General features: G+C 41.8%; 2 protein-coding genes across 2 annotated transcripts; one reads left to right on the top strand and one right to left on the bottom strand.

Moving 5' to 3' along the window:
* The first annotated feature begins 1,487 nt into the window (after nt 1–1,487).
* LOC131546036 (ninjurin-1-like) lies at nt 1,488–13,377 on the top strand. Its single transcript, XM_058785334.1, has 2 exons — nt 1,488–1,686; nt 13,235–13,377. Exons 1-2 carry the CDS (start codon nt 1,494–1,496, stop codon nt 13,375–13,377), a joined length of 336 nt encoding a protein of 111 aa, XP_058641317.1. The 5' UTR covers nt 1,488–1,493.
* LOC131545997 (chromobox protein homolog 2-like) lies at nt 7,531–11,268 on the bottom strand. Its single transcript, XM_058785259.1, has 2 exons — nt 11,070–11,268; nt 7,531–7,970 (listed from the first exon to the last, which is right to left on the bottom strand). The coding sequence occupies exons 1-2, from the start codon at nt 11,077–11,079 to the stop codon at nt 7,714–7,716; spliced, it is 267 nt and encodes an 88-aa protein (XP_058641242.1). The 5' UTR covers nt 11,080–11,268; the 3' UTR covers nt 7,531–7,713.
* Nucleotides 13,378–14,693: the final 1,316 nt, after the last annotated feature.

Raw genomic sequence — 14,693 nt, 5'->3', positions numbered from 1 at the left:
TCCAGCGGAGCTCAGGACTCTGAGCGTATAGAGCAGCAATTGAGTCCTCAGTCAGTAAGACCAGGAGAAGTGCCAGAGTCAGCACTCTCTCTCTCTTTATTATTCTTCATGCTAATTCATGACACCAGAAACTCTTCCATCAGATTATGACAGTCAATAAAGTTGTAGATAAATCATGCATTTGTGCCAAGAATCCCATACCATTCATTCTGCAAGTTCAGTGTGCTCAATAAGGGCTTTGCAGTTCGTTGTAAATCAAGGTTAATAGCTCATCCTCTACTGCCTGTAAACATGTGCACTGTTAGTTGGGCTGGTGTTCAAACTCTGTTTACATGATAAACCACAATACTTGTAGTGAGAATTTTTATTCATCCCAAAACTCAAATGACTCATTTGAAATTTTTCACCAAAATGATTATATCAGATTAGACAGATTTCAGTGGCAGCTTTGAGAAACATGAGAATTGCAGGGCTTCTTTGGTTTAAAGTCTTTGCATCATGAAAATCATTAAACAAATTAATTAATTCAAGGCTTCAGTGAATGGAATTATGTAAGTTAATTATAAAATAAATGTAACTGTAATCAGTTACAGTTACTGAGGAAAAATGTGTAGTTAGATTACAGTTACTTATGAAAATGTTAAGGATTACAAAGGGGTTACATCTGAATATTTTCACACACACACAGATTTGATTGATTTCTTTCCCAAATTACAGTGACTGCTCTAAAATATGAGACACCAATGTTTCAGGAGTTTAGGACACATGCTTCTTAGATAACTGTTTTATTTCCTATTTGGGTTTGTGTATATGCTTTGTTTTTAATAAAGCCCCATGCAAAGATTGATTTGAAAAGCAGTATCATTAAACTATAACTATTAATTATCATGACACCAGAATATATTATGATATTAATTATATGTTAGAATATGTTATGTTATAACCAGAATATGTTATGATATTAATTATCATAACTATCATTATCAGTAACTATTAAACTATATCTTTACCTATTTTTAATCTGTATTTAATCTGTATCTAAAAAAGTAAAAAGAGGTGCTAAAGTCTGATTTTGTGGTGCTTTCAAATCAAATTATTATCATCTTAATTCAAGTGATGAAGGATTCTGAAAGTCTGACAGTAATCAGTGTTGAGTGTAACAGTAAGATTAACCCTGCTTTACATGTTTCAAAATGATTAACAGAAAAATTTAGAAAAAAGTTTAATCAAATTTAATCTAAAATGAATCAATTGTAATCTGTTACATTACTTTAATAAAGTAATTATTATATTTTACACTACTTATTATATTTTAAATAGGCTAGGGTAACTTGTAATCTGTAACTGATTACATTTCCAAAGTAACCTTCCCAACACTGGTAGTCGGTATAGGATTAGTTTAATATTGGCTTTCGCATGATAGCAATCCTCTCTCCCCATGTTTCTCTCGTCAGGTTTCTCACAGTCTCGGCCTGTCGCGCGCTCCTCTAAACATGAACCACTATGCTAATAAGAAGAGCGCGGCGGAGAGCATGCTGGACGTGGCTCTGCTGATGGCTAACGCCTCGCAGCTGAAGGCCGTGCTGGAGCAGGGGCACCATAACCCCCTGTACACGTCCCTGATCACACTCATCTGCCTGTCGCTCTGTCTGCAAGTGTTAGTGGGCATCCTGCTCATCTTCATAGGTGAATGAGAGCGCACACACACACACACACACACACACCTGCCTTACAGCAGGGCTCAAGGTGCATTTGACTTTAATAAACTAGACAACACAAAAAAAACAACGCAGCTCTTAAAATCAAAAAATTCTGATCATAATATAAAGTATTTTAATCTCTACTAGATGCTTTTTACTGCCCACTTCATGACAAGGGGTCATGACATGGATTTTTGTATTATTTTAATATGTTAAACAATATCAACATCCCCTCGCTATTGCATATTTTGAGTGTTCTGACAACTTTAAAAAATGGTCATTTCAGCTGCAGTCAGATATAGTACCGTATTTCTTTGTGACTCTCCATGACACTGTGCCTCGTTCACAAAACAAATCGCTCCGGGTCAAACTAAAAAAACACTTGTTCCTTACGCCGAGTTCCTTCTGATATCTGTACAAAGACGTGAACGTGCTGTTTAAACCAAACGTGTCAAAGCGAACGATCTTTCACTCATTTGCTCTGACGACAGACTCTGTGTCTGAAAGTGAACTGCATCTGTTTACTGTATCCAGTGTAGACGAGATAGCAGCAGTGACTGGTTTCTATTTGATTTTGACGCGACGCCCACATTCAGCTGATCAAGTGTCGGTGGACGGGGCCTATGCTGAGAAGAAGACTATTCGTCGATGTCTTGCTCTGGAGGAGGTGCTTATGCAAATGTTTGTGCCCCTGTGATGTCATCATGCACCTCAGATCCAAAACGAGCTGTTTTTTGAGCTTGACTAAATAAATGCTTTATTTATAATGAAGAGGACGATTTAATGGTACAAAGACCTCTTATATGCTAAAATATCAAGACAAATTTGATTTCTCATGTCATGACCCCTTTAATGTTTGCCTTTTACCCTACTCATATTTTCTGAAATATACTCATGACATCCTCAGACAGGTGAGGACATCTAATATAGAATTAACAGTAATTCAGTCATGACAACTTTAAGCATGTTAATGGATATGACAGTGTTTATGTGTTGGTCTTGGTGATCTTGATGTGTTGCACACTCTGTTGCTGTTATTAATGCAGCTGCACAATTAAGCCCTATTCGGACGGGATTAGTTTTACATGGAGAGGTGGGGTAAAGTAATTTTTACCAGAGCTTCTCAGTGATTTTAGTCCCGTCCGAATGTGCCATCTCAGTAATCGTTATGGACAATGTCAGTAAAGATTACAGCGACTTTTACCTTCTGTAAAAAGGTCCGGAAGAATTACCTCAGGTAATACTACTCCCGTGCGAATAGACCAGCTGTAAATATGTACGTAAATATTCCGCAATTTCCTACTTAAAAGTAGTTTTCCACGCTTGAAATAGCATTCAGTTGTGTTCTAGGCGGTGGGACAAGTCTGTGGCAAACCTTGAATGTTTTCTGCATATGACAATGCATACCATTCAGATCAAAAAGAAGGTCGAAAGCACCTGTTAGAGGCACGGGACTTCTGTTAGCTTTTGGTAAGTTACTATTGCAAACAGAATCCAATCATAATTTAATTAATTTAATTAATAAATCGATCGATGTAGCATGAACATGATGACAGGGAGGTGACGGCAGTGTGTAAATCGAGTTACTCCTCCCACTTCTGGTAGTTTTACTGAAATTTCTTATTCTGTGCGAATCGGCCATTAATATTACAGACATCCTGTGGTAAATTAACATTACTCCATCTACCCTTGTGAAACTAATCCAGTCCGAATAGGGCTTTAGACATACATCATGTCCACTGTGACAGATGTAGACAGGTGGTGCTGGGGGAGGAGGAGGGTGTCAGAGGAACAGTGATATCTGTTTGCAAGCTCATTGGTTGTAGATATATGAGTGGCCATGGTTTGCACCATGTAGAATACAATGCGATTGCTAGCAGATTACATGTCAAGTATCTATCGGCTTGTGTCAAATAAAGTTTCCTGACTGAACTTCATGGTCATTGTCTTACTTTTGTTTTTACTTGTTTAATCATTGCTATCAGCCGTTGCTTAGTGGAATATTTACAGAAGAAATATTGGCATCACGACAATAAACTATCATTAGTGTGGTTTGCAATCTGCTGAAAAAGTCCAAAAACCTATCATAACATTACTTACCAAACACTCGGAGGGCTTTTTATTTGTAGTGGAAGATTTAACCTCATCAATCTCAAGAAAACATTATGTCAATTCTGTAACGCTTATCAACATCAGTTTCTGGAGGACATGGTGTAGCCTACAGATTTGCTGATAGAGTGGATCGAATCCTAGCCAGGACCAGTTTAGTATTTGACATAAACAGAGGCTTGTGTACCCAGAGGATCTAAGAGTACTTGGAAAGCAATGAGCCCCAGGGCACACAGCAGCAATTACAGGACCTGATAGAGCACAGGAGCTACAGTGTTATTCTCACCCATTTAAAGTGACTGCCATCAAAGCACTCTGCTGATGTCACACCACAATACAAACACAACTATTACCATCTTGAACCTCAGTTAGTTATTTATTGTAAAGTGAAACTGAAGGGCCTCAGTATTAGCAATACTGTAACATTGTTGCAATGTTCATCTTGTTGCCAGGATGATTGTTTTGTACACTGTAATGGAATATAACATAATAAACAGGTGAGATTTTAAAACAGTTTCAACTCAAATCAATATTTCATTTCCACATAATTATTTATTGAAACGCTTATAGTAATAAGCGGTACGTTTATACATTATCCCTTAAAATGTTCGTCTTGTTTGAATTAGTTTGTTTTGTCTAAGTTCAAAGCTGTTTGCTATTAACCCTTCAGGGTGATACGAGACCCATCTGACCCCGATCACCCTCCCAGGGTTTATTCTGCCATAACACCTGGCTGGATGTTCATTTATCATTTAGTTTATAGACTAGCGCTCATTTGCAGTCCCATCATCATGAAGTGATTTAGTGGCGTGTCGTGACTCACACTGATGCTGTCATCTGACAGAGACGAAGCACTGAAGAACACAACTGCTCTGTAGTCTGAGACATCTAGTGTGATCTATCTTAGTCAGTCATAGAAGTTAAAAAATCTGTTTCAGTTCATTAAAATGCATATTACAGTTTTGGCTACACTTTATTTCGATAGTCCACTTTAGACATTCTACTAACTTTAAGTAATTTTGTAACTACATGTCAACTAATTCTCATTCATTTGTAACTACATGTGTACTAACTCTCAGTAGGGCAGGTTTAGGGTTAGTAGAGTAAGTTGACATATACTTGCAAAGTTTATTATAGTCAGTATGTTGTGGACCCATCAGAATAAAGTGTTAGCAGATATTAATCAGAGAGTCTACTAATACTCTAATGACTGCTAGTTGACATGTAGTTGCAAAGTTACTTACTGTCAGTAGAATGTCTGAAGTGGACTATCAAAATAAAGTGTTACCACAGTTTTTTACAATCATTTTTGCACTAATAACAGACCCTTCATGTCATTTTTCAAAACTCTAGACACAAAACTCAAAACAGTCATTAGTTGTAACACAGGCTGTCCAGTGGTCAAAAATTTGCATATTGCATTCATATCTTTAGAGAAGTCTTGCATTTGCAGAAGCATTGGTTCAAAATACTCATTTATTATGAAATATCATAGAAACATTACTTTAGATCACCCACACACAAGATACCCATAGTTTCACTGTTTAGTTGTTAGTACAATCATTAAATATAGTTGTTCAAAACACATGATGCAGCTTTCATGGTTCTACACATTCATACAGCATTGTAATAGACTAGAGAGAAAAGTACAGACATTGGAATCATTAAACAAAATTTGAAAATTATTTATGAAATAATCAACTCACAGTAGGTTTTTCAAAAAACTTTAAATAAGAAAAAGTTAGATAAGATAAAACTACAGTAGGCCTACAGTAAAATGTCAACGGTAGTGTTCCTCACTGCACTTCTGTGTTTTTATCAACCCTGTCTTGTGGATTTGGCCACAGGTTCTCATCCACATCATAACGGATGTTTTCATTAGTTTAACATCTTAAAAAATCTTCCTGTATGGCAAATCATTGCATGCATCATCTATGGCCTGGAGAAGAGAGATTGTTTGTGAGGAGTCTATTGTGAACCCTCCATGCGGAGAAAAACTGCTCAGTCGGGTTACAGTAAGAAAAGAGGAGTATGGGGTGAACACAAGGTGATAAACTGTGGATGGGCCTGAAACCATGATTGAAACCATGTATTTAAACAATACAGGCTGTTTCAAAGCAGCTTTATATTAAATCATGCACTGATCATCATCTCTATAGTTACAGTCAAAAATCTAGAAAACAGAGGCCTCCTTCTGTGGAGACCAAACTTCATTATCTGAGAAGACAAAATGAAAAAAAAGTATCAATTATGAAACAAATTCAATTTCAGATGTAAAGCCGCACTGCAGAAGACAGAAGTGTCATTATTCAGCTCAAAGCAGTTCTGGTGACAGTCACAGCAAAAACACTCGTAGAATGATGTTGTTCTATATTCCTGTCTTTAAAAAACCCTATTAATTAACCCTTCCTGCTCTGTGTAAGATTTATAACAGAATTTGTGTTAGAATTACAGTTTAAAGCAGGGGTGCACAGTCCTGCTCCTGGCAATCAACTGTCCTGCAAAGTTCAGCTCCAACTCTAATTAAACACACCTGCCTTTCATTTTCAAGGTGTGTTTGATTAGAGTTGGAGCTGAACTTTGCAGGACAGTCAATCGCCAGGAGCAGGATTGGGCACCCCTGGTTTAAAGCATCATCAGACCACTGCTGCACACTGTACCTGCCAATGACCAGCTATGAAAGACAACCAAACCATTTTAGTCTTATATTCAAATAAGATGACCAACATCTCAATCTCTGTACAGTGATTCTCATGAGGCGTTTCTTCTCTGAATTCACAGAATCCCTGCAGGCACTGCTTCATTCAGTAAATTGAAGCCGTAAGCACACGTCTGCTTCAGGAACACTCGGTCAATTTGGGATTAGAGAAGCAGCACATGACAATGGCATCACAATACACCCCCTCGCTCTCTCTCTTTCTCTTTGACCTACATATCAGCAGAACCTTTCTCTGTCTGTCTTTCCCTTTCTGTCGCTTTTCCCATTCCCACTGACCCTCCAGAGCCTCGGTTCTGCACCCGCTGACCTCACCGTCTCTCTCTGACCCAGCCGAGCGTGATCTGAGCACCTTTCTGTTCCCTTTCAGCACAAAGACAAGCAGTCTTTCCATCACACACACCTGTTTGTTTTTGTGACTTGTAGGGACTCTCCATAGGCGTAATGGTTTTTAGACTGTACTGTACGGTTTTGACCACTGGACAGCCTGTGTTACAAATAATGACTGTTTTGAGTTTTGTGTCTAGAGTTTTGAAAAATGACATGAAGTTTCTGTTATTAGTGCAAAAATGATTGTAAAAAAACTGTAAGAAAAAATTAGATTAGAAAACTCACAGTTCCTCACTGCACTTCTATGTTTTTTTTCAACCATGTCTTGGATAATGGATGTTTTCATTAGTTTAACATCTTGAACAATCTTCCTGCATGGCAAATCCAGGCCTGCCATTGGTCTCCTGTGATGTCATTGCATGCATCATCTATGGCCTGGAGAAGAGAGATTGTTTGTGAGGAGTCTATTGTGAACCTTCCTCCTCCATGTGGAGAAAAACTCCTCAGTCGGGTTACAGTAAGGAAAGGTGTCACAAAACACGGTCCGACACAACTGGTGAGTAATAACAAGCAGGTTTATTGAAAGGAACTTGGGAAGCAGAATCAAGAGTGACCAAATGCGGGTGAGTGAGCAAGTTATAGTGAATTTCTGCAATCACAGGTAAGTCGGGAGCGTCGAGAGAGTCCAGAGCAGTCCATCAATGTGAACGGTAGACCGGACAATGTGGGGTATGGATGTGCGTGTGTATATACTAGTGTTAATTAGTGACAGCAGGTGCATGCAATCAGAAGTCAGGTGATTGTGAGCGGGTGATTGTGCTGGGTGGTGACTGTTGTGATGGTGACTAATCCCTGACATTACTCCCTCGAGCGGCGACCACGGCCTCTGGGCGCGGGACGTTCGGGATGAGTGCGGTGGAACTCTTCAAGTAGTAAGGGGTCTAGGATGTCGTCCCTGGCCACCCAGGATCGTTCCTCTGGTCCATATCCTTCCCAGTCGACCAGATATTCCAGCCTTCCACCCCGTCGCCGTGAGTCCAGGATCTCTTTGACTAAATAGACGGAGGGTTGTTCGAGGATTTCTGGGGGAGGAGGTTCGTCCACTTCCGTGAGTCCTGGTGCAGAGGGAGAACAGGGTTTAAGGAGAGACACGTGGAATGAGGGATGAATTTTGTACCTGGGTGGGAGTTACAGTTCATAGGTAACCTCGTTGATCTGCCTCTGTATCGGGAAGGGACCAATGTAGCGGGGACTCAGCTTCTTGCATGGCAGGCGGAGGCGCAGATCCCGGGTGGACAGCCAGACCTTGTCTCCGGGATGGTAGGTGGGAGTCGTGGTTCGCCGGGCATCTGCGAAGGTTTTATGCCTCTGCACTGCACGTTGGAAGTGGACGTGAGCTGAGTCCCACACTCTCTCGCTCGCTCGGAACCAGTCTACAGCTGGAACCTCCGACGGCTCTCCTTGTCCACGGGAAGAGCGGTGGTTGGTACCCGAGTATGCACTGAAATGGTGTGAGGCCCATGGTGTTTTGTTGCAGGGAATTCTGTGCATACTCGGCCCAGGGGAGGAAGCGGCTCCAGCTGTGTTGATCGCCGTGACAGTATGCCCGGAGGTACCGTCCGAGTTCCTGGATCTTACGCTCAGTCTGGCCATTTGTCTGGGGGTGATAGCCTGAGGACAAGCTTGCAGTGACGCCCAGCAGCCTGAAGAATGCCTTCCACATGTGGGAAATGAACTGAGGACCTCTGTCAGAGACTATTTCTTCTGGAATTCTGAAGTTTCGGAACACGTGATTAAATAAATGTTCTGCCGTCTCCATGGCAGTGGGGAGTCCTTTGAGGGGGATGAATTTGCAAGCTTTGGAGAAGCGATCGACTGCGACCAGCACACAGGTGTTACCCTCGGAATTAGGTAGGTCCATCATGAAGTCAATTCCCAAGTGTGACCAGGGTCGATGAGGGATCGGTAAAGGCACTAGCTTGCCTACTGGGAGATGCCGGGGGGGTCTTAGACATGGCGCAGACGGAGCAACTGCAGACGTACCTGATGACATCCCGGGTCATACTAGGCCACCAGTACCGAGCTTGAAGGAGCGAGAGGGTCCTGTGGCTGCCTGGATGTCCGTTATGAACTGAGTTATGAACTGAGCCCAGAAGGGAGTGTCGTTGGGTGGTAGGTACATACGTCTTCCCTTCTGGGCCTCCCAGCGGAGCAGGTTCGGTGAGAGTGGCGGCTCTGATTTGCTCATCTATATTCCATCGAATGGGACTTACAACCTTGGCTGGAGGGAGAATGGGTTCAGGATCGGTGGGGGCATTGGGAGAGTGCATTGGCCTTGTTTTAGTGACTTCCGGGGTGATAGGTTATGGAGAACTGGAACCTGGTGAAGAACAGAGTTCAGCGGGCTTGACGTGGGTTGAGTCTTTTGGCATCTCGGAGATACTGGAGGTTTTTATGGTCAGTGATGACTGTGAATGGGTGATTAGCTCCCTCCAGCCAGTGCCGCCACTCTTCCAGGGCAAGTTTGATGGCCAACAACTCCCGGTTCCCGATGTCGTAATTCTGCTCCGCTGAGGTCAGTTTCTTCGAGTAGTACGCGCAAGGATGGAGGATAGGAGGCTCGCCGTGGTATTGGGACAGCACGGCCCCGACGCCCGTGGTGGAGGCGTCTACTTTCACAACAAAGGGAGCTGAAGGATCTGGATGGTGTAAGATGGGGGCCATGCTGAAAGCTATCTGCAGTTTCTTAAAAGCTTTGTGGGCGGTGGAGTTGCAGGACAGGGACTTAGGTTTTCCTTGGAGTAGGGACATCAAAGGGGCAGTGTGGGTACTGAAATTCTTGATAAAGCGGCGGTAAAAGTTTGCAAATCCCAGGAGCTGCTGGAGCTCTTTAATGGTCTGGGGACGGGGCCAATTTCTCACCGCATCTACCTTCCCCTGGTCCATTTGAATCCCCTCTTGGCCCACGAGGTAGCCTAAGAATTGCACCGTGGGGCGATGGAACTCGCATTTCTCCAGCTTCAGGAAGAGATGGTGTTTGCGGAGCTTCTGAAGGACCTGCTTGACGTGTTGGCGATGTTCGGCCTGGTTCCGGGAGTAGATTAATATGTCGTCAATGTACACAATCACAAAGCGATGGAGGAACTCCCGGAACACCTCGTTCATGAATCCTTGAAATACTGATGGGGCGTTGGCCAGCCCATACGGCATAACGAGATATTTGTAGTGCCCCGACGGAGTGATGAATGCCGTCTTCCATTCGTCCCCCTTTCGGATGCGAATGAGGTTATACGCACATCGCAGGTCCAGCTTGGAGAATATGCGGGCCCCACGGAGCTCCTCTAGGGCGGCCAGGACCAGGGGAAGAGGGTAAGGTAGCTTCACTGTTTGAGAATTCCGCAATCCCCCGTCCTTCTTACCCACGAAGAAGAAACTTGATGCCACCGGAGAGGTGGAAGGTCGGATGAATCCTTGGTTGAGAGCCTCCTTGATGTAGTCCTCCATTGCCTTGCACTCCAGGATGGACAAGGGGTAAACTCTACCCTTGGGGAGTTTTGTTCCAGGTAGCAAGTCGATGGCACAGTCCCATGGCCGGTGTGGAGTAGTTTGGTGGCTGCCTGCTTACTGAAGACATCCTGGAACGCCACATCATCAGATGGGACCGTGACTTCTTCCTGGGGTTCAGGACATGCTGGAACTCGGGGAAGGAGTGGGTACTGATGAGAGGCAATGACGGTGAAAGTGTTCACTCAAGCGAGTCACTTCACACAGGTCCCATCTGATCACTGGAGAATGGAGCACGAGCCAGGGGCGTCCCAGGATGATATCCACTGTGGGTCTCTCCAGTACCAGAAAGGTGATCTCTTCCTCATGCAGGTGCCCAACCTTGAGCTTCATTGTGGGTGCTCGATATTTAACCCATCCACGCCCTAGCAGTTTTCCCTGGATGGTTTCGACTCGGAACTCCTGGTCATGAGCGGTTTCATTCCACCCGCTAGTGGCCCCTAACATTCAAACTCCAACGTAGAAGAAGTGCCTTGGCGCAGCCGCAGCAACTGATCGGCTACTGAGAGCTTTCCTGTAGCATAGCCAAACACCTCCTTAAAATGGTTAGTGAACGCACTGTATGAGTTGGTTATGGCCCTATTTGCATCCCATATGGCTTTAACCCATAACAGTGCCTTGCCACGGAGAAGTGAAATGAGAAAGGATACCTTTGACCATCAGTGGAAAATTGCTGGGGCTGCATTTCCAAATACAGCGCCACTTGGAGGAGGAAACCGCCACACTCAGCTGCGTCGCCCGTGAAGGTAGCAGGCATGGCCATGGGACTGACAGAGGCAGATCGCGGAGGTGTTGGGGGAACCAGGGATGTCCGGAGAGTGGTGACAAGTTCCTCCAGGACCTCCGCTGGTGTGGATGGATGGGGATCCATCTGGTTGACGGTTATGGTCTGGTCTTCTGTCACAAAACACGGTCCAACACAACTGGTGAGTAATAACAAGCAGGTTTATTGAAGGGAACTTTGGAAGCAGAATCAAGAGTGACCAAATGCGGTTGAGTGAGCAAGTTATAGTGGATTTCTGTTTGCAATGGGTAAGTTTCACAGGTAAGTCGAGAGAGTCCAGAGCAGTCCATCAATGTGAACGGTAAGAGTAATGCAACAGTTATGTAGCATTTTGAGCAGTTGTATCAATTGATAGTTAGATCATTGTAATAAATGAATAAATACTCACTTCAGATGTAATGTGGGAGTTGTATTTTGAAATAGTAATACTTTGATATTAAGTTGTGTCATTTTGAACCTGTGATTTTAGTTCAATGAACAAAAGATCTTTGACTCATGTGTGTTGCATCCAGGCATTTGGAAAAAGTGTTAAGTGTTTTGAAAAATGACATGAAGGTTTTGTTATTAGTGCAAAAATGATTGTAAAAAATTGTAATAATCATCAAGTTCTCATTCATTTTGACTAATTATGTCTATTTATTCTCTAACACAGTCATTAAATCCCATTTTATGCCATAAAGCACCACAAAATGCCCACCATATGCCAAACTACAAACTTATTAAAAGAAACACTGTCATTAGAATTTGGGGAAAATTAGAGCATTCTGGAAAATGTTCTTTCACCATGTTTTCAACAATTTGATTATCAATGATTATAAATCAGTCATCTATAATAACAATACTCATGCCTGCTTTACCTGTGTTGAGGAGTGGTGTGTTTTTCCTGATTAAAGCAGTCAGTGCTCTGGTGGATAATGCGGCTCTCATCAGCAGAGAGCACTTTCGTTCTGTCAGACCACATCTAATCTATGATGAGCAGACAGATCTGAACGAGCTGGAGGGGTAGTCTGGGTCAAAAAACGGGTTGCCTTTACCAGCGAGCTCAACCTGTGAGTCCGGTCCGCACGACACAGAGTCAGCGATGCTTTACTGTCTGCTGGGAGGAAACTGTGTGGTATTTAGCATCTGTTCTGACAGACGTTAGGTTTTTTTTAACTAGCAGTAGAAAAGCTAAAAGAATATTGTTTTGTAGCTCTGCTCCTCAAACCTCAGAGTAGGTTTGCTTACCATGATTTATTCTTATGTTTTTATAAGTTTGTTTGAAACATAGGAAATAACAGATAACCAAATACAGATTTTTTTTTTCAACTGCTTTCACACATTTTCAAAACTTTGCCTCTTTTTTTATCCAAGAACTGCACACACAAAATACAAAATACCTCACATCTCTTGCAAAATGAAGCACTGCATTCAAAATATCACAAACACATCTCAAAAGCAAACATTTGCAAACACCTTTGCTGTAATATTAGTTTTTTTCAGCTGCTTACACACAAAAACTTTACTTGTCACACAGTTTCTGAAAGCTGACACTCAAACAGCAGAAGCACACACCAAATCTGCAAAACCAGACACTAATTCTCAGCCTTTGAGTCCGTTTTCAATTTCATAAAACACTTTTTGCAAAACACAACACACAATTCTCTCTGTAACACACACAAATCTAACAGGGATTAATATTATGGCAAAGGTGTTTGCAAATGTTTGCTTTTGAGATGTGTTTGTGATATTTTGAATGCAGTGCTTCATTTTGCAAGAGATGTGAGGCATTTTACATATTTTGTGTGCAATTCTTGGATTTGTGTGTAAACTTTAGAAAATGTGTGTAAGCAGCTGAAAAACACTAATTCCTGTTAGATTTGTGTGTTACACAGAGAATCGTGTGCTGTGTTTTGTAATGAAGTGTATTTATATTTTGTGAGTGTCTGTCAGGCCGTGCTGAGGATACAGTAGGACAGAAACTGTTGATGTGAGTCGGACTGGATTGTTCTGTGGGTTCAGTGCTGACGTGTGTATTGTTGCTGATTGCAGTGAAGTGGAACCTGAATGACGAGCAGAAACATCTCAGGCTGAACATCTTAGAGAACATCACCACAGGCTGCATCTTCATCATAGTCGTCATCAATGTCTTCATCACTGCGTTTGGAGTTCAGCGGCCCAATGCAGGCGTGTGACACCAGCTCTCTCTCTCCATCTCACACACACACACATCACTTTAGAAGACATTAAAATTTAATCAGCTGTGTGAGCTAGTAGCAGGGCATTATGGGTAGGTTCTGTGGGACTGGGTGTGGGCTGTCAGACAATTAAACAACAGGCTCAGAGCTGTCACATATAAATTTGTGTTTGAAATCAATAACAAAGGCAGGTAGGTATGTATAAAAAACATTTGTCTGCATAGCACACCCCATTTCAGCCATGAAATATTTGATAATGTTGTATTTAAGGCAGATACTGAAGTAGCTTTTAATGAAAACAACAACAGAATAAAACCCTGAAAATAAAACATTCCTGACGACTCTAAAAGTTGAAAATGATTTCATCACAACAGCGAATGATCTATCATCAAAACCAGGCTGGTCATTACGTATTTCATTTTGTGATATGATATCTTGTGTAATATTTACTGGCCTTTTACTAGCTTTTGTATTTGATGTTAATTTGATTGTTCTGTAATCAACAGCCATGATTATTTAGCTTAATTATCGAAATGATAACGTAAGTGAAATATTTGAGGCAATTTTACATGGAATGAAATATGCCTGCATTTAGGTAAACAGAGTCAAAGATATAAATATTGCTCCTTAAATAAAGAGTAAATTAAAATTTTAATGTATGACGCTGCTTTTCATGATTAGAATACCCCCCACCCCCGTTTCAAGAAAAACTAAATCTATGTGTATCTTTTTCAAGTGTCAGTGAAAGAAGTTGTTTTTTTTTTGTAAATGTTGGAGGTCCTGAGCGCGTGTAACTACTGTAAGAGAGGATGTGCTATATACTGAGTGTACAGTAGTCACGGACGGAGTATTATATTTGTAGTACACAGTTTCATACAATAGATTGGTACACAAACAAGAGCAGAAGTGAAACACAGACACATGTTCTTATGGGAAGTGCTTTTGTTTATGGTTGTGATTAGTTACTGCATCTTCAGCATCTTCATTTTAGCTTCTTTTTGGACCAATCCGCATTCTAGGCTGTCTGTTTAATAATAAATATTATATGAGCTGCTTTGTTTTCCATTGATTCAATATGGGAAGTCATTTTCTAGTGATCCTGGAATTATATAAATTCTGTCTCTCTTTTCCAGAGTGCCTCGTTGTGTTTTATTTCTTCAAAGTGAGCAGATGAAAACAGTGAGCCGTGAAGGCAGGGACTTTCAGATGAACTGAGCCCAAGAGCTCAAGAGTCAATAGCTATATTTCAAAGCCCTCATGTCTATCAATGACACACTCAATTACTGTGTGCATCCAATCTGCATCTCTTAGAA

This window comes from Onychostoma macrolepis, chromosome 08 (assembly GCF_012432095.1).
Source record: "Onychostoma macrolepis isolate SWU-2019 chromosome 08, ASM1243209v1, whole genome shotgun sequence".
NCBI lineage: Eukaryota > Metazoa > Chordata > Actinopteri > Cypriniformes > Cyprinidae > Onychostoma > Onychostoma macrolepis.
Note: the sequence above shows the minus strand (reverse complement) of the source record. Positions and strands in the feature narration are given on the sequence as shown.

Coding starts and splice junctions, on each gene's coding strand:
- LOC131546036 (XM_058785334.1), top strand. CDS start 1,494: ATGAACCACTATGCTAATAAGAAGAGCGCGGCGGAGAGCATGCTGGAC. Junction 1,687..13,234: donor CATCCTGCTCATCTTCATAG/GTGAATGAGAGC, acceptor TGCTGATTGCAG/TGAAGTGGAACCTGAATGAC.